Raw genomic sequence first — 27,978 nt, 5'->3', positions numbered from 1 at the left:
GGGAGGTTGCCCTTATGGCTGCTTGACTCAGAATCCGACCCGTTTTCAGCCCATTCTCTACCATCTCTCCTATCTTGATTGCTTCCGCGAATGGCTTACCCATGGCCGACATCATGTTTTGGAAATAGTCAGACTCTTGAGCCTGGAGAAAGGTAGTGACCATTTCCACTTCATCCATGGGAGGCTTTACTCTCGACGCCTGTTCACGCCACTTAATAGCATACTCTCTAAAACTTTCCGAAGGCTTCTTCTTCAAATTCGACAGAGAGTTTCGGTCTGGCGCAATGTCGATGTTATACTGGAATTGCTTTACAAAATCTCTGGCGAGATCATCCCATATATGCCATCGGGACATTTCCTGATCCATATACCATTCCGAAGCTATCCCTACTAAGCTTTCCCCAAAATATGCCATTAGCAGTTCTTCTTTTCCGCCGGCTCCCCGCAATTGGTTGCAGTATTTCTTAAGATGTGCAATGGGGTCACCGTGCCCATCGTATTTCTCGAATTTGGGGGTCTTGAAACCCGTTGGCAGGTGCACGTGAGGGAACATGCACAGGTCGGCGTAAGAGACGCTCTTTTGTCCGCTCAACCCTTGCATATTCTTCAAACTTTGTTCAAGGCTTCTCATTCTCTTAGCAATCTCATTTTGTTCTGCAATCCTGGGGTTCTGATCCTGTCCCGGTGCGAGTTCGCACTGAGGCGGTAGAGGATTATTGTTGGTAGCGAACCTGGTTGGTTCCATTGAGAACGATGGTGCTTGGAATGTAAAAGAGGATGAGTCAAAGCTTGGCTTGTATGTGGCAGGCTGTGCCGTAGCTGGGCAAGGCGATGCAGTAAAGATGTTCATGCTTGCATCAGTGGCCGACATTCGGGGATGAGGCTCAGAAGGTGATCCTGCAGAGAAGGCGGAGGTGGCTGGGTACCCAAATGGGGTAGCAGGGTAATTTATGGGGACATTAGAAGTCCCACTTGACCTGGAGAATAATTCAGGGAATCCGGGGACGACACTTGGCGGCTCTTTCCCATTGTTCCAGTCATCCAGCATTTCCAACATGCGGAGCCGTAGGATTCTATTTTCCTCCGCAGTTGCGGATTCAGGTGTGAGGACGGCTGAGATTGAGCTCTCCTCAGAGACGGGGACTGTTTGCAATGGAATTTCCGAAGACATTTCCACACTTCCTTTTGACCTGGTGAAGTAAGTGTGAGTACTGCTTCTGGTCCTAACAACAGGTAGTTGAACACCTCTCCTTGACCTCGTGAAGTATGAGTGCGAGGCCAGACTTTCACCAAACCAACCGTCTTTTCAAAAACCCTGGAAAAATGCTCAATGACAAGCGCACGGTTAATTTGCAGCAAATAACAGATAGTTAATCTCACGTTTGGGCATGATGCACCTATACAGTTAAGTGGATTACTATATGTCTGCTACGAGAGCATGCGTCATTCCGGTATTTTCCTCTTATTTCCTTTTTTTTTCTTTTCTTTTCTTTTTCTCTTTTGTTTTCCTTTTATTTTATTTATTTTTTTATTTTTTGTAGTAAAAGAAAATGTGACCGGATCCGATGAGGATTGCCTACGTATCACGATGCCTACGTGAATCAGATCATTACGTAGTTCGAAAAACACAAATGGACGTAAAAGAAAACAACCTCTTCATTGTTGAAATGTTCTATTACAAGCTACATTCTGCAAAAGAAAAAGCAAACTTGGAAAATGAACCTAGACTCAAAATAGACTGAAAATCACCTTGATGAAAAAACAGGCAGAAGATGCTAAAATACAGATTTGACCTATGAATGCATTATGGTTTTAAAAATTGGTTTCCGCGGGGCATCTATATTTTTAGAGAGGATCAAGCTTTGACCACGGCCTTTAAACACTTCGGAGACAAAGATTTTAAGGCTGTGCGGGTCTAAAAAACGCTAAACAAAACCCAAAGGTGGCTGTTTATGCAAAGTCAGCCTTCCGGCGTCCCTTTCGGGAACATTCGGCTATTTATGATAAAACAATGTCACCTGACTTATTTACGACTCTATTAAAAATTTGACACATCTTTTATTTATTTATTTACTGATTTTTGGCTATTTAGAAAAATGGGGTTGAACCCGACGAGGGTTGCCTACGTATCTCACATCCGGTGAGAATCAAACCGGCGTAGTTCGGGCATATCATGAATAGAGAAAACCTAGAAATCAAGAATAAGTATTATTATTTTGAAAAAAGATAAAGGCTAAAGAAAAAATATTTTTTTTTTTGCAATATTTGGACCATTAGTCTGAATTTATAAAAGGGGTACTACAAAAGAAACAACAAACTTTTTGAATTATGGATTTTCCATTTTTTTTTTACTTTTAAAATAAATACTTTTTCTTTTTTTTTTTGATTTTGAAAGTGATAAAAGAAATTTATTTATTTTTTATTTTTTAATAACTCTCAATTAAAGACAGTTTTTTTTTTTTTTTAGAAAAAAAAATTCCGGCGAGGTTTTGACACTACTTGGACATTGGTTTTATTTTCCAAAAATAAGTAATTATCTCCCCTACGCTGCTATTTTCCCCTTTTTAGGAACCGGTCGACATGCGGAACCGAAGCAAATAAATGCACAACACAAATAAGATGCACCAGGGTGGTCTTTTTCGTTTCAGGCTGCCTGTCCTAGACGGACCCAACCCCTGTGTTGAGTCCCCTAAGTCAAAATGCAACATGATGCAGATAAGCGTTCCTACTAGGGATCCGGCATGAAGTCAAGTTATTCTAGGTTTGTAACCTGGGTATTTGTTCTAGACTGTGCACCCGAGCGGACAACTCGAGTCGAGGAGGGGGCTACGTACCGGGAACCCGCGAGATCGTCCGGCTTTGTAACTTGTTCGTCCTCTTTCTTATTTTAGGTATTGACATTAACAGAATAGGGAGTCTCGACCAGCGAGCTTCTCCCCGGAAGTAAGAAGAGAAAGGTTTCGGCACAGTTTATATACAGTTCAGATAATATCAAAGCGGTAAAAGACAACATTTAGCACGTTATGCAAAAACATGTAATAAAGATCAGATAATAAAGCCAAATATAACAATTATTCTAAGCTCGAATTCTTGAACCCTGAACCAGTGGTTCTGGGTTCGATCCCCAGCAGAGTCGCCAGAGCTGTCACACCTCCTTTTGCGCGCCCGGCCCCGAAGGGTTAAATGCGCGGGTGGAGTTTTTCCAATTTAAGTGACAATATTCGAAATGGGATTATTTATTTAATTCAGAGTCGCCACTTGGGAAAGGTTTGGCTTTTGGTGTCCCAAGTCACCGGTTTATCTTGAATCCCAAATCGAGGAAATTTTCGACTTTTCCAAGTGAAGTCTGCGAACCAGAAATTCTAAGTAAGGAATTCTGTTGACCCGAGGGAAGGTGTTAGGCACCCTCGAATCCCGTGGTTCTAGCACGGTCGCTTAAATTGTTATAATGGCTAAATATCTGATTTAAATACATGTTATGACTTACGTGCTTTTATTAAGTTTAAACCGCTTTTATCATTATCACTTATTTTTATAGAATTGCAACGTCGTGAAAATGCATCTCGAACCACGTCACAATCAATGCGCCCGTGATCGTCAACACATTTTGACTTTGTTGAGATTTGGATTTGGGTCACATCAATGTGCACCCGAATTTAAGAATATGATTTAATTAAGCCGCGCCTAAAGAGTCTAACGCGTTATTATTTTTTGAGAAGGCCATGAGATTTATTAAATGGCCTATCTTGAATTCTAAATAATTATCATTAGTTGTTGAGGGCCCCGCAATTGGTATTTTTTTTTATTTGGCGAGGCTCGTCTCATTATTTTTAGAAGGGTATCCTACAGTGACTACATTTCTATTATTTTTATTTCCAGGGCTAGAAGAAAGGAAAGTGTGTGTGCTAATTGAAGTATATACTTCAACTTAAACCAAACTCCTATCAATTTTTGATTGATTACTTTTAAAATAAAAAAAACGTCATGCCTTTTACGAAAATGATTTGGTCGAATAAAAGATTACATATGAGATGGATGAGATGCAATACTTAATCCGAACATTTCTTAATTTGAACTTAACTGAACTTATTTGAACTAGGTTAAAGGATAACTGGCGAAGTAAAATGCTTTAATTTGACAAGGAATCATATACGAGTTAGCGAAATACAACGTTTAGTCTGAGCATTTCTTGTATTGAACTTAACTAAACTTGTATGGACTAGTCTTACTAAAAAAACTAAATGAAACAGAAAACAGTATTGTGTAAAGTCGAAATATGCATGCTTATACTAACAGACAATTGTCGAGCTCAAATACAAAGGGGTGAAACTCAGTCGGCTATCAGTACACTCTTTTGAACTATTGAAACATAAACTAAATCAATTTCCACAAGGCCTGTTAATGTACTATGAATATCACAACGAATGCTTGAACATCTTCACCCTTTTTCATTTCATGCTTTCAAACTGTTTCAGTTACATCAATATGGGACTTGAAATGTGTACCTGGAAATGCTGAAAATGCAAAGGAGAAGAAGAGGAAGATGTGGGAATCAGCAGCCAAAAGAAACAGGACTAGCAAATAGCAGCAGGACAAGGCAGCAGCAAACAAAGCGAACAGCAGAAAAGGCTCAAGTGCAGAAATGTAACTATGGCCAATAGAAAGAAATAGCCAAATGAGAGCAACACCCAGTGGAGTAGAATCAGAACTCCAAAGCAGACCAAACCAGTAGTAAATCAATGGAAAACACTTGACTAAATAGACACCACTGGAACTTCAAAGAATCAGAATCGATTTCAACAAGTTGAAACAACTGAAAACCCAAATAACAAATAGGAAGAAGCAATTTCTGATTGTTGGTTGTATAGTTTCTATCCCTTAACCTCTCTCTATCTGTGTTTGTGTTTTTCCTTTTCAGCTCTCAAGGTTTTTTTTTTCTGTATGTCTATCCCCCTTTTTATAAGCCTCTATCCTACTCTTTTTAACAGCCTGTTTTCAGAAATCACAGTACCCTTCCCATGTGCCTTCTATTTTCAATTCCAAACTTTAGCTAATTAAGTATTAAACCCCATCAACATTCCCTGGCAGATTTCACTTTTAAAAGGTTTAAATACTTCTTTAAACTAAAGCCAAGTATGGGCAGTGGAATGTATCTGACAGCATATGCTGTCAAATTGTTTAAAACTTAACAAAAGCCTTTATGCAGGCCACTGGCTGTGCACAAAGCACATGAGATGCACCAATGCACATGCTGTGCACGAGTGCACATGCCTTCCTATTCAGAATCTAAACACAAACAATCCAACAGCTATAAGTGAACTAAACTGGCTCTTAATTGATTCAGGCAAATGTTCAATAGAAGCAAATCGATTTAACTTTGTTCAGACAGTTGAGACTAATTGACGACACATGTCGACTCGACTATATTAGCATTAACATACACAAACGTAGCCAAATCAGTCATTCAAAAGCATGGGACACATGACTCGACTTATACTGATTAAGCAGGATTATACTTTGAGGAATCAGTTAGTCAGTACAAATTTGGAATACAACCAACACACATGTCTTATCAGAATAGGAGGGGTTCAAACAAAACACAGTGGTTCAGGCAAAGTGGTCAATCAGAAGGTGGTAAAATTTAAAGACACAAATTGAAACAAAACATGACCAGATATTTAAAACAAATCACACGGACTAAAACAAATAAAGGAAAGAAAACAAACTCACCTTAAAGCTTGCAAAGTTAAAAATTTGAACTCGGACTTGGACAGACCTTTCTTAAGGCTGAACGGACTTTAATCGAAGTGTTTCTCAGATGAGAAACACTTCGATTAAGGTCCATTAGACCTTAATCTCTTTGGCTCGGACTGGCATGGGCCAGTGATGAAGGACACAAAACTTTCAAACTTAGATCTGGGATTCAGGCTTCCCTGATCAGATTCGGACCAAACCAAGTATGGTTTGGTCACGAGGGGGGTCTGGGGAGTGTCTGGTATGAATTTGAAGCAGATCGGTGTAGATTAGGTTCCGACTCGAATCTTCAAATGAAGATTCGAGAAGGTGGGATAAGATTCGAAGCATGGGGTTGGTAGATTTGGGTTCAGGATGGCATGGGGGTTCTATGGTGTTCAGGGGAAGGTCACTGGCATCCATGCCGCCGGCTTTCATGGCGGAAATACGCAGGGGCGGCTAGGGTTTTTAGGGTTGTTTGTTTGGAGACGAAGGCTGGGGTTCAGATAGGGGGGGCAGGGTATGGTGAAGGGCTTATATAGTTAGTGGGTGGGTGAACCTCGACCGTTAGATCAATCTAGATCTACGGTCTGGATCTGAAGGCTTAAATGGAACGGTGTCGTTTTGAGGGTTTGGGTTTGGTCCGGGTGAGATGGGTCGGGTTTGTTAGTGGGTACGGGGTGTGAGATCTTGGCCGTTGGATCAGTTTGATTTGAATGGTTGAGATGGATCGGCCTTGAAACGACGTAGTTTTGGTGTTAAACTACGTCGTTTTATGTCCTGGGGGTGGGCTGTTCGGACTGGGGGTTTGGGCTGTTCAATTGGGCTCCAAATTTTGAAATGGACACGGCCCAAATTCATTTTACAACAAATTTTGTCTTCTTTTTCTTTATTTCTAATTTCCTAAATACACAAACTAATTAAATAAAACCAAGCACCACTAATTAACACTTAACATATTTATTTCACGCGGATAAAATGTTAAAGGTAGGCAAAAATTAAACACAGCAACAAATCAGAAAAAAAAATGCGTATTTTTTGTAATTTTCCATCTAACAAACGGGTCATGGTTTAAATTACGCATGACACATACATTTTTTAATTCTTTTGGAGCGATTGTCGCGTAAAACAAAAATCACGTGCTCACACGCATAACACTTACCGATGAGGAGATAACGCAAATCAAACTTGAGTCGTCAACCGAAAAGACACACGGTGACTGACTTTTTTGTTTTGATGGGATTGAAATTTTTGGGCTTTGGTCGCACAAGGGTTTCGGATCTGATGGTGGTACTTGTATATGCACAATACCACTGTAGCAGTGATGAACCCTGGAAACAAGGCGAAATTGCCGAAAAATTGCAAAGCAACGAGATCTTTCTTCCCGAATATTGCTGAAATGACGAATAGCGATAATTTTCTCACTAAAGCTCGGATACCATGTGAGAATGCACGGGAGAAAAATCTATATTTAACAATGATACAATAAGCCCTATATATAATACATATTCTACTCCTACTATATATGAGATTAGGACATTCTACTCCTACATATGGGAATAGGGCAATTTATACATAACTATCTAACATATAGATTAGAAGCAGCTTGATGATATTACACATTTCGAAATGCCCGATCGCTAAAGAGCCTGTACAATTTGAAATTCTATAATACACTAGCAACAATGCTAGTATTTATTAACTTCAATGTTAGTATCCTACAGAGTTACAACAGGTCTACAATATGTCCTGTAAAATAGATGGCAAAATAGGAAAGGCATTTTCCTTCTGATACATGGCGTGGATCCTGCAGAGAGCAGAACCAGCTACTTTCCAGGCAAACCCACATTTTTCGATGCTGTATGTGATCCTGGCATTATCATATGTTACATGATATAATGCAAGGGCCTCGTTAAAGATGTCTTCAGTCTTTCTCACACTTTGTTCAAACTCTGGAGCACCATACAGCAACTGCATTGCAAGAGATCAATAAAGCTACAATCTTTCTTCGACTGAAAGTTGGCATGACGGAAACACTAACCTCCTCCTTTTGATAAAGTAATAAGATTTCATTAAAGGAAGGGCAAAACATGCCCATAAACAGGATAAACTAACCTTCTTGTACTTCTTTATAACTTCATTGCAAGCGGAATTTTTCACTTCACAGCCGGAGTTCATGGCCATTGTCATGTCCTTTTTGTACTCTTCATATCTTTCTCTCCACAATGTCGTGCATTCGTCAGGGATTTCAACATCAAAACAAGGTAGTTTTGAGATCTCTACAGACAACAAACAAGTAACAATGATCACTCTAACTGCTTGGATGTTCAATTGAATCATCAACGTATGATTCACTTCTTATTTCTTATCAAACAGTTGATCATAAAAAAAAAAAATTGATAAGGAACAGTTGATCATAAATAAAAGACATGTTGCTTTAACAAGGCAGCAAATTTATATAACCCCGCCTATCAATTTACTAGTTAGCTTGTGTTGCATGAAGCACAAAGAGAGAAACCATAAAATCTGCTGGAAAACATAAGTCCAGACATTACACATGCAAGAGTGGAGCTATTTAAATTATAAAACTGATTGGAATCATAAGCCGAAGTATTATGCATGCAACAATGGAGCTCTCACCTGTTATACACAAATCTTCATCTGGATATGAGTCGACATAATCATAAATCTGACCAAGAATAGAAGTTGAATGATAGCTGAAGGGGTTGCCTCTTTCCATATAGTGTGGGAACCTGTTTGCCTTCAGATCATGAGGGATGCTAACCTGTCTTGCCAGAAACATGCAATGTGTTAGATAAAAACTCTGCACATGGTCAAAAAGAGCTTTTTTTTCCAAGCTGAAAAGAAGGTTGAAGGCTAGAAAACTTTTTATTTTCAAACTTGAACGTTTTGAGGTATCATAATAGAACAGTTAGAGAATAAAAACAGCCACCGACAAAAGGCAGATTTTTAAGTTAAACTAACCTTCTTCCCGCTTTTAGGTGCATCTAATGCATCATAGTAGATGTCAATCAGGTGAAGCATCTTCCCTTTCAAGCTATGCATCCCATCCGCATCATCATCTCGCAACATAAGAAGACGATCCATAAACGCCAGCCAACTATCAGCTGCCACTGACATACTGGCACTAAAACAGTAGAAAGAGACTACATCAGGAACAAGGACAAAGAAACTACAAACAATTTTGAACAAGTAATATATGGACTTGTTAGCTATGACTAGAAGTATCAGTAACAAAAGAATTGTTACAATATTCAACTTCAGTCATGACAGAATATTGTGTTAAAGATGTAGCAATTGACAATAAGTTTTGCACATTCCGCAGGCCATCTAGAAGATAGTATTCTGGTGCTGTACTTTCCTCCGTTCACATTATGGACCACCTAGATTGACTCACTCCATCCTAAGGAATACACCTCATAAACATGTCAGCTCGCCGGATCACAAAAACCATACCTTTTCCTGCTAAAGCATCCCTCTGAAGTGGATATCATGTTTAAAAGCTCTCAGCCAGCAATTACGGTGTTTAGATTGCTAAATTTTTGAATTGAACACCAGAACAAATGATATAGAATAGTAAGCATACCCTTTAGACTTTGCTCGCAGGAATTGCCTAAACAGCTCATATTCCAATTCATCAGCTGAAAATTCAGTTGGCTTTTTGCTGACTGCCTTAGGAGTTGAATGCGTACGAGTCCATGGTTTACTTGCTCTATAAGAATCTACCAGCTGAAATTCAAAAACCAAATGTGTACAATCGTATTCTTGTAAAACAGGCAGTCATAAATTCTAGGAAAACAACCAATACCAGTCATGAAACAGATACAAGTACTCTCCCTTCTTTCCAGAAAGTAACCCTAGACAAACAAGAACTGAAAACCAACCTTACGGTTTATGGAAACCCAATACATGTCACCATCAAAGTCACCATTGGCGATCTCGCTAGCAGCTGACCTTGGACCTTTAGTGGAGAAAACTATACCATACTTGGCATCGCCAACAATATCTACAAGCTCTTCCACATATCGTGCTTTCATCACATGTACATCCCCAAAGTGAAGACCAGGATTTCTATAGACCAAAACACGCCCTGAAACTTGACCACTATCTCTGCATTTGCAGTGCAAAATTGATAAAGACAACAGTAGCAGAGATTCTCCCCGTAAGATAGAATACTAAAATAAAACAACCCGTCTTCATGTTTCAAAGCTTAAATTATATTTGAAATAAAACTTTTGCTTAATGTAAGTTCAAAATAATGGTAAATGTCATTTCCAGCATCTCTCCTCAGTTATCATTGTTAAACTGAACAGGAACAAAGAATTTGAGTAGCTAAACGTTATGGCGAAAGTATCTAAAAGGTGAAGAAGGCAGGGCAGAAAAGAACTAATGGACAGAAGCAACAAAACTAAAGCACATTGGTGAAGTAAGTATTATTTGCTTGTAACCATCATAATTTCCTCAGGCAAAGCCTTATTTATGTCAAGGAACAGTGGAGTCAGCTCTTTGTTTTTTTTTTAAATGTTTAGCCACTTATAGATTGCAAAAAACCAATGCATTCCCTTGAAAATACAGATTCTCAAAATAATTTTGCATTTAATTTCTGCAGTTGGAAGGGGAAGAGGAGGGGGGCTCGTAGTTTCATTCTATGTCCATACAAGTTTGTAAAGCCGAAGACCATGCCTTCAACTCCAAACAACCACTTCTCCGAATTGTAAACATCCTTACAGTTCCCATTGTAGGTATGTTTCATTATCTCTCATAAGAACATCAAAAACTTATAAAAGCTCAAGAAGCACGTACAGATAATGATTCAAATATCAGTATACTTACAGAATAACACAAACTTCATTGTTTTCCAGTACACCAGTGGGGTCAGCTGTTCCCATAAGATAAAAGCTGTCACTTAGAGGAAGCTTTCCTCCTCTAAGTTTAGATCGTTCAATCTTCGCCAGCCTAGATAAGCGAGCATGGAGATGAGGTTCATTGAGAGGTACACCAGATGATATCATCCTTGCAGCTAAACAATCATCATCCATTTCTCTATAGTTGATAGCAACTATTTGAATAGTTAAAGAAATGACTCAGCAAAAAAGTTTCACAGATTAAATGAGAGAGAGATAGTCAAAGAAATAGTGACACTGCTTCCTCCTACCTTTTTATGGCGGAGGGAGTATGATCATAAGACAAGAGAAGACAGAAGAATATAAGTTCGCAGTATGGGTGATTCCGTGGATATGTTATAAGACTTGACAGAATCGGGAAGAAAAAAAAAGACAAATGCAATTGGAGTATCTTATTCTGCTATTACCTTTTAGTGCTGCCCGCTTCTTCAAGTACACTTGTTTCGTCTCTTCTAAAGCACTTCCCAAAATCTCCATAAAGAATTCTCTCCCGACTCCTCCATAGCTCAGCAGAGAAATTAAATGCTTGGAGAGGTATGTCTTCCTCGGTCTATTACTTAAAGAGAGAAACTAAGTATTAGGGAGTGAAACGTATGTAAAAATGTCAGTCTCTAGCAATGAATAACTAACAAAAAATTCTCTAACTTTGATACACCTCCTTCCGATGCATCCAAAACTAACTGCAAGAGTCTGCAATTTTCATTCTTTGTTCCAGCAAACTACAAAACACAGAGAGCTAACAGCTAGTAGATCTGGAATCAACACTTACATCTAGGAGAAGAAACCTCTTTTATGGTTCACGAACATCCCCAACCCCATCTCCCTAACCCATAAAGAACACAAATAGCTGGTGTAATATAATTGAAGTTAGAATGTTCACCATGCAAGTATCTGTATACATATTTCATCCCTTCACTTTTCTTATTGGAAATGATACATCATCCCTGATCAAATTCGCATGACTCAATAAAGTTGTTATTATGACTTGATAAACTTGGTTTCATCTTAAAGGACACTTGGGAGTTCAAGATGTTTGCTGGGAACACTTTTATCATGATAAACACTTCTTAATGTTTAGATACGTAAATAACATTAGTTGTTTGTGTCGAGGTTTATCAGATACAGCCTCTATACCTTATGTTGTTGTTCTTGTTGTTGTTCATGTAAGTTGAGATTTACATTTAGCTAAGGTTTTTCCTCAAATTGCATAAACTCTACATGCTTGATGTCCAAATCATTAATTTACATTTGTAGAGACAAGCAAGTGTACGTTATCCAAGATTTTACCTTAGGTGTATCTATGATACATTACTTTACTAGCAACCTTCATGTTAGATTAGTTTATAATTCAAAAACTGTATCTTATCATAAATCCCTTGTATTTTGAATTATTTATTTGAGAGTTGGACATATATGCAAAGCACCCCTACTATGATTTTCATTAACACATAAAAAGTTCGGTAAATGAAACAGAATATTTATAACGGGTGGAATTTGAAGAGCCCATGTTTGAAGATTTTGAAATAATTTCAGCAAAATAATCTGGATGCTAAAACATCCTCACTACTAATCACAGAAGACACATACTCGCCACTTCTACTCAAAGTCGTAAAACCTTTGCAGTTAATCAATTCAATCCCAGTTTCACAATACTGCAAAGTTGTGACAGGTCGTGTCCTCGTGACACAAGCTTAAAGCATTAAGAGGTGACAAGGCACCCTCATCTAATTCCACCAATTCTGAATAGCATAAGCTGAGATGCAAAATTTACTCTTTCCCAAATCCAGCGGGAAAAAGAAAAAGAAAATATTTTCGGGGAAATAATGCAACCCCAGTTCTACATAACCTGCAATCTTTTTTCTTCCTGAAACAAGCTTACAGCATTAAGAGGCAACAAGATCATCATCCACCCTCAGAAAATAGCAACAACCGAGACTCAAAACGTACTCTCTAAATCCAGGGCAAATTTAAAGAATAAAAAAATAGAAAAATAGAATTTTAGATGACGTTTTCTCTAATTTCAAGAGAGCGGGAATCAGAGAGGAAAAAGTAAAAAGAACAACGGAGAAAGATAATCATAACGGGTTGCACCCCCTTGCGCCACTTTTCTTGAATTATTTTAATAGCTAAAATAAACACACATACACACGCTCACAAAAAGAAAACAAGAGAGAAGCATATTGAGAAAATTATTGAAGAGGAAAACATAAAACTATCGCACACAAGTTGAGGATTAACTTTGAGAGGTGTCATTAACAAGGGAACCGAGAAGAAATTCAAAGAAGGGAAGAAATGAAGATATCACATTGATGCCGAATGGAGGATTTTATTTCATAAAAAAAGGAATATGCTAATCTCCTCTTGGGTAAATTTAATAGTAATCAGTGACGTACCTATTAGATAGTTGTGTGTAAATAGTCCAAGTCCCATTATGTAGCAGGAGTAGAATATGTCCTAGTCGCATATGTAGTGGGAGTAGAATATGTCTGAGTCCCATATGTAGTAGGAGTAGAATATGTATTATATGTAAGGCTCATTGTATCATTATCGATAGTAGATTTTTCTCCCGTGCATTCTCAAATGGCATCAGAGCTTCAGAGAGAAAATTATCGTTGTGCGTCATTCCAGCGATATCCGGGAAGAAAGATCTCATCGTCGTGCAATTTTCCGGCAACTTCGTCTTGTTCCCAGGGTTCATCACTGCTATAGTGGTATTGTGCATATACCAGCACCACCATCAGATCTGAAACTCTTGTGCGACCAAACCCAAGAAATTTCAGTCGCATCTGAACAGAAAAATTGGTCATTGTGCGTCTTTTTTGATTGACGACTCAAGATTGATTTGCGTTATCTCCTCATCAGTAAGTGTTATACGAAAACCAACACTACAATCATGTTCGGAAAAGTCAGCCGACAAAACCCGTCAATCGCTCCGGCAGAAAATCACGCGCCTCCACGTGCCACCAGAACTAGTGTTCTGGCGAGCTACAATAACTTTTCAAGCGCATGTGAGCCATTCCGGCCATTTTTTAACAAAATTTCATTAGGACAATTTACTCGTCCAGTGATTCCGAGCCTATCCATATAAATTACATCAAATTCTGACAACTTTTTTCCCCGGTGTGAACAATGCAATTTTTTCGGCGTGAACAATGATTTCCAGAAAAGTTTCTGTTTTTTATGGTGTTTTAGAACCTATTTTATTGTGTGGAATTCGCCTTAGTCTCACTATTATCAAATTTTTCCGGTGACATTTCGGTCAACTTCTGTTTATCAACAACCACCTGGTATTGTTGCTCAGGGGGAGTCTAGTGGCCTTGTATGTCGAATGATCAGCATGCACATATTTTCACCAAGTCCTTCATCGGTCCTCGTATTTAGTTACATATGTAACAAGCTCGGTACATATGATTTGCATGCACCGGCTTGAGGGGTAGTGTTAGATAGTTGTGTGTAAATAGTCCTAGTCCCATATGTAGCAGGAGTAGAATATGTCCTGGTTACGTAGTGGGAGCAAAATATGTCCTAGTCCCATATGTAGTAGGAGTAGAATATGTATTATATATAGGGCTCATTATATCATTATCAGTACTAGATTTTTCTGCTGTGCATACTTACAATACCAAAAGATAACAAATTATTTCATTTTCCATTGGCAAAATATATCCTCTGAAACAGCCTCGGGGCAAACATTTTACTCAGTTTACACAACTGAAAATCGGTGCACAGGAGATAAAGAAGGTACCTGATTGCAACTGAAAATCGGTGCACAGGAGATAAAGAAGGTACCTGATTGCAACTACCTCCAATGAGTTAAAAGTTGGTAGACTTGAAATTGTTGGGTCTGTCTCAACCTTCACCATTGAGGGTCGAATCTGAATTTTTCGAGATCCAATCTAAGAGAGTGATGAAAAAGTGAGGAAATTTGTGAGAGACTAAATAGCAACACAAAAACCAAACAAACAAAGGGGGCCTGGAAATTTTATATTAGCTGAAACATTTTAATCCAAACGCAAAGAACACAATGAATATTTGAGAAAGAACACAATGAATATTGTAATAACTGGGTAAAGACAGAATTGCAGTTGAAAATGTATGAGCCAAATGTGATTCTCCATTAAAACAAGGTAAAATTGGACAATCCTTATAAACAGAAAAAGGTAAATTTGGAAAAACTAGTAAGGATCTACTGGACAAAGAAATAAAATTTGGACAATTCTTATCTAGTTTGGAATGCGGTAGCTTCTTTAAAAGTTTTCTAATAGTGCTGGAAAAGTTTCTAGCTAAAGGATATACTGGACGAAGTATTAATAAGGTCTAATTTGGAATGCAGTAGCTTCTATAGAAGTGTTTTAAGCAGTGTCAAAGACTACTTTTCAAAAGCTTTATGTAAGTACTTATACAAAAGCACTCTGTTTGAAAGCACTACCTGAAAACTTCAAACTACAATGCTAAAATCTATTAATTAGCCAGCAAAGTGATCCGCAAAGAATCAACTGCATGTGTATGGTACAGTAACCTTTAAAAGCATTTCCGTTTCACATAACTAACTTTAAATAAAAGTTTTATTGTTTAATTGACAGTGAACAAACATTTTTTGAAATGGTTCCCAACTTTTAGGCCTTAAAAGTAATTTGAAGAGCTCCTAACTTGGTCCCAGTCAAAAGTGCTTTTCTTACCACAAACTTTACGAACTAAAATCAATTTAGAACAGTTTTACCAAACACTTGAAGAAGTGCGACATCATGCTAAAAGCATTAATGTCTTTAGCATAACACACTCCCAAATAGGCCTTCGTAATGAAATTAAATGGTGAAAGTTTTAAATCATCTATTCTGATTAATGTAGAAGGTACTCAGATAAACACATAGTTAAAGTAGCTCCTAAAAAAGCAAGGGTTTCAAATAAAAAAGCATAAACAACATAATAGATGTCAAATACATCACATAGTCCAACCATTCAAACAACAAAATATAAGCCTATGTAGCTAATTATCAAACTCAAATTCACTTTTTCATAGACTATCACATGTTTCAATAATTAAAAAATGGTATTCTTCCATGACAAGATTTTTCGAGTTTTTGATGGTTAACCAATTATGCAATTAGAGAATAGAAAGTTTCTATGCTATCCTTTCAATAAAATACTACTCTTAAGAGATGATGCCAAGTTCAGGGGCATTTTTTTTTTTTTTGCATAATTCTTTCCTTTTTTTAGATTGCTTTTTAGAGTTGGAAATTAGATTAGATTGAACTTGATATGCTTAGGAGATCAGAGTCTAAACAAAGAAGAGCTAGTACTTCCATCAGGTTCTCTTCAGGATTCGTCTAACAAATGAACGCTCATGGGAATGCGCATATGTCAGATATCCTTTGTTCTTTTGCTGCATAATCTAGGACTTATGTTATAAGTCAAAGCTACAGAGAACAAATGATCAGACACAGGACTAAGCAAATAGCATATCTTAACTAACAGATGGAGAAATACCTTTCTATTAATAAGAAATGTTCCCTTGACAGCACAACCATTTTTATAAAGGCGGCATTGCATCAACAAAGGCTTGGAGAAAGAATAATGAAATAGTTAGTGAAGCTTATTGTGGAAAATCAAGTATAAATTACTCTTTTATTCTGAATAGTCAAGTATAAAGTATTCTAACAAAAGTTACCGGTTCCTTATTCAGAGATCCATTTCCTCTTCTTTCCGCAATCATGTCTTCAAGGTCAACAATATCAACAAAATTCTATAAGATAAAAAATGCACGATTAAAGGAGATATACCAACCCAAGAATAAACAAATATCAGCCAAGGCAAATGATGATGCACAAGCCCTAAGAGCTTTTTACACAGATGGTCCCTCAAGTACAAGGATTGGTCTAATTTCGTCTTTCTCATATAACATTGAACAGATTTTGTCCTTTAAGTTTACGAAGTGGGAATACTTTTGGTCTCACTTGACGGAGCTCTAATAGATCTCAAAAACTAACTGAATTACTCACTTACGATCCCTTGATACTGAGGTTGTTCATTTTCATCCTTCTTATGTAAAATTGAACAAATGCAATCCTTTAAGTTTACAAAGTAAAGACATTCTCTGTCCATCTTAACAACATTCCAATTAACTTCACTAAAAGATAGTGGAACTGATCACGTGCAAAAGCAATTTGAGTCTCAACGGAAGTGAAAGGTGGTCCAAACCATGATTATCATGAGAAACAGCGGAAAAACTCCTTGTCATGGTGAGTTTTCTTTATAATTTTGTCTGGACTCCTTTGTTTCCTTTTTCCTTTTAACCAAGAAATTCTCGATAACCTATGGAGCATGTTCAAAATCGGTAGATAACGGCCACTCTACCCCTTCACTTAAATACCAAGCTTTTGCCTGGCTAACGTGACGTGCGCTAACCACACATACGCCTTTTACCACACATCAATAAAGACAAGGCAGTGATCTTCCGCGAAAGGAACACAACCAACGCACAGGGCACTACGGGAGGGGAGCCACGCACGTACCGAGAGCTTGGAGAAAGTGCAAGGGGATATGTGGAAGGCAAGATTTCAAATTTTAAAAATAAACCGGACACATGGAATTTTCCAGTCCAAAAGAAAGAAACAATATTGGGTTCAATAAGAACCGAAACAAAGAACCATGGGCATCAAATAACATTGATAAGCGAGTGAACCAAAATAGACAGGTTCCTAATACATGCCCAAAAGAGGGGCAAGGTATAGCGAACTGTGGCAAAGGGGGATTGGGCTTGCAATATGTGAGAATGCACGGGAGAAAAATCTACTCTCTCCGTTCCAGTTTATGTGAACCTATTTCCTTTTTGGTCCGTTCCAAAAATGACCTCTTTCTAAATTTGGAAACAATTTAATTTAAACTTACAATTCTACCCTTAATGAGAAGTTTTTATAACCACACAAATACCCTGGCTCCTTTTTGAGTTGTTTAGGACCACAAATTCCAAAAGTCTTCATTTTTTTCTTAAACTCCGTGCCCAGTCAAACAGGTTCACATAAATTGGAACGGAGGGAGTAATTATTAACAATGATACAATGAGCCCTATATGTAATACATATTCTACTCCTACTACACATGGGACTAGGACATATTCTACTTCTACTACGTAAGGGATTAGGACTATTTACACATAACTATCTAACACTCCCCCTCAAGCCGATGCATACAAATCATATGCACCGAGCTTGTTACATATGTAACTAGTATGCGGATCGGTGAGGGACTTGGTGAAAATACCTGCAAGCTGATCATTCGACATACAACGTCACTAGACTCCCCCTGAGCAACAAAACAAGGTGGTTGCTGATAAACAGAAGTTGGTCGAAAAGTTGTTGGAAAATTTTGAAAATAGTGAGACTAAGCCGAATTCCACACTACAAAATAGGTTCTAAAACACCACCAGAAAGCAGAAATTTTTCTGGAAATTACTGTTCACGCCGGAAAAAATAACAGTTGTCAGAATTTGATGTAATTTATATGGGTAGGCTCGGAATCACTGCACGAGTAAGTTGTCCTAAAGAAGTTTTGTCAAAAAGTGGTCGGAATGGCTCACACGCCGGAAAAGTTATTGTAGCTGTTGGAACCCTAGCTCTGGTTGGAGGCACATGAGGGACTTTCTGCCGGAGTGATTGACTAGAGTTTTGTCTAGGGGTGTGCATTCGATTTATCGATTCGATTTTGACCCTTATCGATAATTACTTATCGATTATCGATTTGTACATATGTTTATCGTTATCGTTTCAATAAGGTTTCGATTTTTTCGATTTATCGATTTTGGGGGCTTATCGATTCGGTTATCGATTACATCAATAAGAAAATTTGCGGGATTCCACAGAAAGTATATCGCTATAAACACGCCTAACTAATATGGACAAAAAGAAGCTAAAATAAAACGAACACCATTTATAACATAAAAATTGTGTCAACAAGCACATGCAACGAAACTAAAGTAAGGGATCAAATATATGTCACCAACACTCCAACGGTATAAAAAAAAACAAAACAAAATACATCATCATGGCTAATTTTGTTTTCCATTAATTTGAACTTCATTCCCTTGATCTTTAAATATGATCATTCCTTAAATGTGGTAGAGGAAATAATTGGGTTAGGGACTTAGGGTAAAGGAAAGGGTATTATAGAATAAGGGTAAAAAAAAAATTGTCTTATTAGTATATCTTATCGGTTTATCGATAAACCGATAACCGAAGAGGACAAAATCGAAATCGAAATCGATAAATCGATAAACCAATAACAAACAATCGATTCGATTCGATTTATCGATAAACCAATTCGAATGCATACCCCTAGTTTTGTCGCCTGACTTTTTCGAACAAGTGGCATTGTTGGTTTTCGCACAACACTTACTGATAAGAAGATAACGCAAATCAATCTTGAGTCGTCAACCGAAAAGACGCACGGTGACTGACTTTTCTGTTTCGATGGGACTGAGATTTCTGGGGTTTGGTCGCACAAGGGTTTCGGATCTAATGGTGGTACTAGTATATGCACAGTACCACTGTAGCAGTGATGAACCCTGGGAACAAGAAGAAGCTGCCGGAAAATTGCACGGCGATGAGATCTTTCTTCCCAGATGTCGCAGGAATGCTGCACAATGATAATTTTCTCACTGAAGTTCTAATACCATGTGAGAATGCACGGGAGAAAAATCTAATTATTAACAATGATACAGTGAGCCCTATATATAATACATATTTTACTCCTACTACATATGGGATTAGAACATATTCTACTCCTACGTATGGGATCAGGACTATTTACACATAACTATCTAACACAATAGACTCAAGTATTTCCTTAATTTAGCCCCAAAAAAATTCATCTGAATCCTACTTAGACCCAATCGACATTAAGATACAAGTCCAATCGTATAATTCTTTTGTAGAAATGTTGCCCACTATTCTGACAGTAATGCATACCCTCGCAATGAGGGCGACTATGCTGACAAAGAAGAGGAAGGCTTTGAACAAGAAAGGTCATATTTAGGGGGTCAGATCCCATCTTGGAGGAATGTAATACAGAAATTTCACTGTCTAAGAGTGAATTATCCATGACCATCTCAGAAGCACCTCTCCTCCCATGGTATGGCAACAACAATACAATACTGGAAGAGTATCACTCACCACTCGTCATCGAAGTTCAAACATGGGTCAGAAGGAATTTATTGAAGGTGAGTAAACAATTGGGGGCCAATACAAAGGGATTTGAACATGAAATCTTAAATATGTGTTAAGGATTGAGGAGAAAAGAGTACAAAGATATAACATATGAGTCGACGGCCAAAAACCAACCAAAAAAAAATTAGATTTGCAAAAATTGCAGTGTAGCGTGAATTCAGAATGCATTGAAGGAAGCGGGAGGGGAAGGAAGAGCAGAAAAAATGACTCAATGAAGATCAAACTTTTGACAAGGAATATACTCGTTAAATGAATCAAAAAGCAAAAGGTGGATATTTTGTGTTTTTAGGAGACGAAAATTGGTGAATATACAAACTCTTTAGATAGACAAATATAGGGCAACATATGGGCATTTTGGGCTAAATCTAAAGCAAAAGGCAACGAAGGGGGATAATAAAATTATGGAATAAGACTTAAGAGGGAGTCGAGAATGGTAGAAAATAGGAGGGGGTGTTCTCAATATCTTGCATGTTCAAAAGTTTTGTAGAAAATTTTAGGTGGTACTTTCCAAGGGTGTATGGACCACAAACTCAAGATGAAAGGTAATACATATGGGAGGAGTTATGCAATAAGATGTTTATGGGAAGGGACCATGGTTGGTTGGAGGGGGATTTAATGTAGTTAGATTCATGGAAGAAAGGAGGGGCAGTACAAGGAGTTCAAGATCCATGAGACGCTTTTATAATTTTAAACAAGATATGGCACTGATAGATTTACCATTACACGAGGGAATACTGACATGGGAAAGAGGGCAGAATAATCCACGAGTATCAATGATAAACAGGTTCTTGGTATCAGTTGAATGAGATGAGGCCTTTAAAGCTATCAAGCAATCTTGCCAAAATGCTCTCAGATCATAAGCATGTGCTGCTAGAATGTGGAGATTGGGTTGCAAACCAGTTATTACTTCAAATTCGAGAACATGTGGTTTCAAGCTGAAGGTTTCACGTAGATGCTAAAGGAATGGTGGGAGAGCTATAATGCCACTGCTAGTCTTAATCAGGTGCTAACGCAGAAGTTAGAGGTTAAAAGGATATCAAAATGGAATAAGGAAGAGTTTGGAAGGTTAGGTAGGAGGAAGAAAGAAATTCTCGCAGAATTGGAGACATTGAACGAGGAGGCTGATTACTAGCAACTCAACAAGGAAGAAAAAGCTAAAGAAGGGACATTGTGATGGAACGGGAAAAGATTGCAAAGGCAGAAGAGACTTCATGGCACCAAAAGTCTAGATGTCTTTGGTTAAAAGAAGGTAATAGGAATACCAGATTTTTCAGAAGTTAGCAAATTCACATAGAAGGTGCAACACCATAAGATGGTAAGAGAAGAGGTGGTAGAAGAGGCAGAAGCGATCAAAGGGGAAATTTAAACCAAAAAGTGCTTACAAGCCAATATGATCAGCTTATAGCTTACACAAATCTCTCTAATTATTATGATATGCATGTTTGCTCAAAGACTTGCCCCACCTTTTGAAGGGAGATTTATGATACTTATATTCATGTCTCTATTATTGTCTACTTTTCCTAGGTGCAGGCATCCTGCTAGGCAGCGCATCAAGCTAGGCTTTTCCTCTTCTTATCTCTTGGTGGACCCCACTTAGGAGTTCAAGGGTGATATTTACCGTCTTTATCCTGTATAGTGAGGTTGTGTGAGTCCCGATGTTATGTTATATTTGTTAGAAGATCTAGAAGTCATGAGTCCCTGTGGGAGTGGTATATGTACTTTTGGCTTAGATAAATGATTTCAGCCCTTGTCAAATGTATTGTGTATGTGTTTGGCGTAGGACCCATCTTTAAAGTTTAATTATTTATGGTTATAAGTATATGCGTGTTAAGTTGGCCAAAGGAGTGTTCATATGCATGTATTAATGATTAGTAGGTACTAAAGGATATGAGTTCGCCTGAAGGAGATTGTGGTCATGGATCAAGGGATTTGGATGGTGACAAAGTTTTCAGGAGGAAGCATTGGGAGTTACACAAACAAGACATGGAATTAGTTTTGTGTTACATTACCATGAGGGTGGATTGTACATGCTAGCATCCCCGGTTGACAGGGATGATGTCTAGTCTCTCTGAGTGTATACCAAGTATATGATGCCAAGACCTCTGCTTGCTTTGAGAAGAAATGGACATTGGACGTAACTCAATCCGAAAAGCTAGCTCATAAGTGAGGATCGGCCAAAACCATAAAAGAAAACAACATCCTCCATCATTATAGGATCCTTAACACTATTCCTCACTAATAGGGCTGGTGGTAAACCATTAGGTACAAATTGGAGCTCTATGGGTATGCCATGTGTAAATTACTAATAGTTGTGGCCTCCCATGTTATACAACTGATTTTATTTACTTATCTATGTTCTCATATTGTATATGGTATGTCATTATGCACTGATTCTTGGAAAGATCTATGTTTAAATGTTCACATTGTGTTCTATAAAGAAAGCTTGTCCCAGAAAGGATCATGGTTCGATACAACACAATGTGAACTTTTAAACATTAATCACATGCCATGTTCAAACATAGATCATATTTTAGATATATGTTTGCTTTCGTATGACTAAAGTGATTACACATGGCATACAATGTGAATATTTAAACATATTTTAATCAAAAGTATCACCTAGGCAATGAGTGGAAAAGAAAAGCAAACCATCTAGACATTCCACCCAGAAATTCCAGATAACTAAGAATGAAGGCAGAGAAGAAGAATCAAAATGCTTTGGATGAACTGATGAAAATGAGCCAGGATTCTTACCACTAAAATATATAGGTATTTGTAAGTCACCAAAGCTTCTATTCTACAAGAATTGCAAATTCAAAGTAGGAAAATGTTGAATCTCCGTATCTCACTGATTACAAACTAATCATGTATAAAACTTCACATACCCTCAACTCCTAAAAACAAAGGTACCTAAAGAATTTTAGTAGCTTATGAAAAATCTAGATTATATTTAAATCTTCCTTTTGTAATCTTTAATCCCACTCTTTGTCCAAGCTAAAATTTTGGTTTCCCCTTTTTCTTTAAAAGGTCATCCAGGAAGCTCTTTATACCGCATTGAAACTGTAAATCTCTAAGTACAGATTCCAAATTCAAGGTTTCTGTTCTAAGTTGCCATACGAAAGTAAACATATATCTAAAATAAAAAATTTATGCATACCTCATAATTTTCATCCTTTATATATTCTGCTTTGGAGAAATCTTTGGGACACCGCATAGCTAAATCTTCTGATATAAAACCAGTTCCATCAGTATGTATACAAGGTTCGCCATCTTCATCGCAAATAATACAACCACTTTCATCCTAAAATTAATTAAAATAAAAGGATAAACGTATTCGCTCGACATAGTTGCCAGAAAATCACAACAGGAAGTACAAATAATTGAAAACAGAAGAAACGATACCCGACAAAGTATATCTTCAACTCTTTCAATGGTGACAGAAGCAAGGTTCACTTGAAGCTTAATTGTCTTTGAGAGAATTAATGAAAGCCTGCATATATGTGTAATCTTACTACTCGACCAAGAAGCTCAATCAATATCAAAGATGACTATCAAGGACAAACCTGGCTGCATATTTTGCCATATTAGAAACCATATGCACATGCATGAAATGACACCTTGCTTCGCTGGTTCTTCTGCCAGCAAATACATAGGATCCTCCATGATTGTAAGTTTCAATGGACTCAAACCTAACAAAGTAGCACTTCAAAGAAGCTGTTTTTGTTTTCATTATGGCTGGGGTTTTCTTCCTCTCTTTATCATCTTTGTACACTGCACAAGAATCATGCTGTGAGAAAAAAAAGTAGAAAGGAGCCAAAGGTTAGAATTATCAGGTATAACAGTAATTATGACAATAATATTGATTTAACAATGAAGAATATTTCTTTCACAGAAAAGAAGAAGAAACCATCAGTGTTTGGATCTTTACATGTGATTATGACAATAATAACAGTAAAAATAACAAGAATAATAATGAAATCATGGTCATGATGGCGGCATGATGTGAAGTACTGAAAGTCAGGATATCCATTAAGAACTTCTGTAGAATCATTAACAATATTCTTTATATATAAATCAAGGGAATCATTTAAATATTTTGTAGAATAGTTTAATTATTATGCCAAAATAATTTGGATAATCAAGAACAAGGAAATTTTCCTTCTTTCATATAACTCAAAGAGGTCCTCTTTTTATGAGGCTAACAATCACTATCAACAGCAGTTTCTTTACTCATCTTTTCAAAAAAAATGTTGTTTCACCACCTTGAGATTGAGAGGTAATGTCAACAGTCAAGAAAATCATTAAGAATATCGTGAAAGATATTTTAATGATTGTGTAGTTATTGAAAGTAGAGAAAATCACTTAGATTGTACAGAATATTCTTGATGATTATGTCATTATAATTTGTAATTTCAAGAATTAGAAAACTTTACTTATTTAATGTTGCTCGAAATTCCTATATAAGCAAATTTTTCTTTTATGCTAACAACCAATTTCAAGTTTTCAACAAGTTATTTTTTCTCCTTTCACTCTTTCCAAAAGAACCAAAACAGAATTTCAACAAAACCTACCAGTAAAAAATTGAAGTTCAATAAACAAAGAAAGGGAAATGTCATAAATCAAGGAAAAGAACACAAAATATTACCAAAAAACCGGTAACGTCTGAAGCCAACAAGAATGCCTTCCTCGACGATTATATTGGCACAACATGCATCTTCAACAAATTTGACGATCAATACATTTTCGTCCCCCAGGGCTCTCTGTAAGTGAGTCCTTGTTGTGTTCAAATATGGACCCTGGATAATTCAAAGCCTAATTTGATTAATGTCAAACCAGGAACTAGGAAATATAAGCTTAAGAACAAAAGGAAAGCCCATGAATTAAATTCTACCAAATTCTATTCCACCAAAGAAATCCTAAAGCCAGAATTGAGGTTCAATGAATAAGCTAAAATCTCTTTAAATTTTTTAAAATAAAGTATAATATTAAAAAATCTATTTTATAATTAAAAATAAGATTAAAGATCCTAACAAGAAAATAATATATAAAGAAAATGAATTGGCATAATGCTTAAGATAACCATTTCTTTTTCATTTCTAAGCTCAGTATGCAAAAGTTCTTCAAAGGCTGGCAGTACTCCCTCAAAACTTAGAGGGAAAAGAGGATTTCAAAAAACCATTAACAAGAGGTAAGGCTTCCTATGAAAATAATCCATGGAAAGAGTGACTACAGATTGACAATAGGAACCTTGAAGGTACAATATCCATTCTGTTTAATGTGGCAATAGTAGAGATGTGTCTTCCCGCAATCCCAGTCCAAGTACTGCAATGAAGAAGAAGATTTGTAAAACATGTTGTCAGACCTACCTTCACCACAAGTACAACTTACGTGTGTGTATCTCTAACAATTAGCAACAGGAAAAAAAAAAAGAGAAAGAAACGGATGCAGTTGAACGAAGAAGAAAATGCAAAGATAGATAGGTGAGATACACTATATGCTTGTGTTAACTACAAAAATGAATCAGCTTTGAGGAGTGGTATGTACCTTTGATCGATCTGACTCAGTATAACATGCTTTTCCAAAGGCATTCCAAATTTCTGATTCAAAATCAGTCATGGGAAGAGTTTTCTTTCTTACAATATCATCAGCAATTTTAGGAGATATAACATCTTCCAACTTCTTGCTGCCAACAACAGAAATTCAGGTCACATACGAATATTAAGTTATTCCAGTTAGACTAAGCTACTTGGACTAACCTTCCAATGTAGCTCAGTACTAGAAACAATTTCCTGAATTCAAGTTCACCGAGAATCATCAATTGTTGGCTGATATTCAGCGACGGTGTTCTACAATTAGATTCAGGTGATGGCTCATCGCCAAATGATAACTGGCGAATAACTCTCTGAGGGCTTGCAAATTGTACACAGGGCGAGGAGCCAATCTTAGGCTTTGGTTTAGAAGAGCTTTCACCTTGTACACGTTTACTCTCTGACCATAGTTAAGAATGAAAGTACAAACATATAAGTGTCCAAAGTTGGTAATAAAAAGAAGTCATATATGGTTCTTTTAACTACAGTAGTACATTTTCCCTTCAGCTGGAAGGGGCAATGACAGCACTATTCAAAGATTTACCAGTCATCCAGTGGTGGACATATTTATATATTTAATTTTAAACCATACTTTTATAGGTGCAATGTGTTTAGGGGTAAGAACATAAAGACTGAACCAATCAACTTTAAATCCTAGATCGGCCCCTGTAATCATCCACAGCGGCCAAGAAATCAGAGAAATAGTACTCCCTCCCATGTGAAGAAACTAGTACTATTTGGGAGTTAACACATTTTCTTTTACTACAATTTTCTTAAACACTTTCAAAATATTTTCAATCATAAACTATGTTAGCTTAGCTTACTTTCATGTAATTCTTTAAATATGTAAAAAAGAAAAAATTAATTTGGAAGAATCTATATTCTAGTTCAGACAAAAAATTAGGTGCTTTGACCCTCGTACCTCAAACCATTTCGCATAAATTAGGTAGTTGTGCATATTTATACGGCACACCAGTGTAAGGCTAGTCTGTTAGGATTTAGTCTTAGACTACTAGTGGTTAGTGTTGAGTTCTCACTACTCCTTAGTTCTTCTTAGTGCCGGACTTTATCTACTAGTTTTTGTTTTGCTTTTCATCTATTTTATGGTTCTCATAATGCAGTTATTTTTTGATGGTTTTATTGATTGTACTGATTTATTGCCTCTTTTAGTTTTCTTGAGCCGAATGTCTTTCGAAAATAGCATCTCTAGTTGTTGTTGTTGTTGTTGGGACAAAGGGAGTACCTGGGGTTGGAAGGAGAGAAGGGGAGGTGCGTTTCTGAGGACTAGCGAAGGGGCTAGAGGAGAGACAATCCGGGTAGCGATCCATCAAGTAAACAAGAAAAGCAGAGAGTGTCTTCCTTATGGCCCGAGTTGATATGATTCTGAGAATCGCTAGCGAGCCTTGTTCGCCAATGGAACCCAACCTTCTCCTTATGCCAGCGTCCGGTGGTTCTTGACACTGCTCGCTGCATATTTTTCTGAGCATCGCCTCTATAGAGGATGGCAGGGGTGCTTCAAGAATACACTCCACTGCTGGAGGGACTTCAAGTTCTTCCTCAAATGGGTCACCCATATTCCCTGTGCTTTCTTCTCCCCAATAAAGAAATGGAGCTTTCTAGAGTATTGGAACCTTTGGGTAAACTCTTTGTCTTTGCGCAGACAAAACACTATGTTTCCAGCTTTTCGTGTTCAGTTTACATTGGTAAAGAAACTGGAATGCATCGTATATTCTTCTTCTTTTTCCCCTCCGTCTTGTCATTTCATCTTTCTAGTCTATCATCACAAAAGTATAGCTTTTGCTTTTGGGGAGAAAAACAAAAAACGCTACACCTGCTTCTATACTCTTGCAAGTTAAATGCGGTACAAGTAATATTACTTGAAAATATAACCCGAATAATCCCTAAAGTGTAGGTCTAAGTTTATGTTGGTCCCTTATGCATAATTCTGAATATTACTAGTCCCTAAATATGTCATGTTATGACGCTTTTGGTCCAAGGTTGTTGGAAACCCAATTTCGGATTGGTGATTTGAGGACTCCAATAGGCTCGTATGGTGATTTAGGACTTAGGCTCATGTCCGGATTTAGATTTGGATATTCCTAGAATGTTTTGGCACTAATTGTCGAAAGTTGGAATTTGAAGGTTTGAAAAGTTCATAGGTTTGACAGGGAGTTAACTTTGATGATATTGGACTTGGATTGTTATTTCTGGACTTGAAATAGGTTCATTTATTGGTTTGAAACTTGTGCGGAGTTTGGTTGGAATCCAAAATGTTTAGGTATGCTTCGAACGTGTTAGGTGAAGTTGAAAGGTTTGAAAGTTAAGAGATGAATTTTGATCTTCGGTTTGGATATTTGATGTTATTCGTAATGATTTAGGTCTTTGATAAGTTTCGGTTAGGTATTTGGACTTGTTTAGTATGATCGGCAGGGTCCCAGGACTCATGGAACCATCCTTCTTCTTCACAAATAATATTGGTGCACCCCAAAGAGAAACACTTGGGTTGATGAG

The 27,978-nt window shown here is 37.3% G+C and overlaps 1 protein-coding gene across 2 annotated transcripts; it reads right to left on the bottom strand.

Moving 5' to 3' along the window:
* Positions 1-7,324: 7,324 nt before the first annotated feature.
* On the bottom strand, positions 7,325-27,297 carry LOC104229185 (probable RNA-dependent RNA polymerase 3). 2 transcript variants are annotated; one of them, XM_009781768.2, is made up of 19 exons: positions 26,711-27,297; positions 25,636-25,867; positions 25,424-25,562; positions 25,127-25,201; positions 24,525-24,675; positions 23,443-23,650; positions 23,282-23,369; positions 23,037-23,180; positions 16,327-16,401; positions 16,146-16,217; positions 14,448-14,554; positions 11,066-11,208; positions 10,588-10,813; positions 9,639-9,864; positions 9,341-9,483; positions 8,719-8,881; positions 8,374-8,518; positions 7,849-8,012; positions 7,325-7,704 (listed from the first exon to the last, which is right to left on the bottom strand). In XM_009781768.2, the coding sequence occupies exons 1-19, from the start codon at positions 27,039-27,041 to the stop codon at positions 7,471-7,473; spliced, it is 3,066 nt and encodes a 1,021-aa protein (XP_009780070.1). In that variant the 5' UTR covers positions 27,042-27,297; the 3' UTR covers positions 7,325-7,470. The 2 variants fall into 2 exon arrangements, with proteins under 2 accessions (XP_009780070.1, XP_009780069.1); XM_009781767.2 differs by having other exon boundaries at positions 11,066-11,214; positions 26,711-27,296.
* Between the last annotated feature and the right edge of the window lie 681 nt (positions 27,298-27,978).

Source organism: Nicotiana sylvestris, chromosome 2 (assembly GCF_000393655.2).
Source record: "Nicotiana sylvestris chromosome 2, ASM39365v2, whole genome shotgun sequence".
In the NCBI taxonomy this organism is placed as follows: Eukaryota; Viridiplantae; Streptophyta; class Magnoliopsida; order Solanales; family Solanaceae; genus Nicotiana; species Nicotiana sylvestris.
Note: the sequence above shows the minus strand (reverse complement) of the source record. Positions and strands in the feature narration are given on the sequence as shown.

Excerpts from the sequence above, each read along its gene's own strand:
- LOC104229185 (XM_009781767.2), bottom strand. The coding sequence starts at position 27,041 with ATGGGTGACCCATTTGAGGAAGAACTTGAAGTCCCTCCAGCAGTGGAG. Across the intron at positions 25,202-25,423 it reads CTGAGTCAGATCGATCAAAG|TACTTGGACTGGGATTGCGG; the intron begins GTACATACCACT and ends TCTTCATTGCAG. Across the intron at positions 14,555-16,145 it reads CATTTCTTATTAATAGAAAG|ATTGGATCTCGAAAAATTCA; the intron begins GTATTTCTCCAT and ends TCACTCTCTTAG.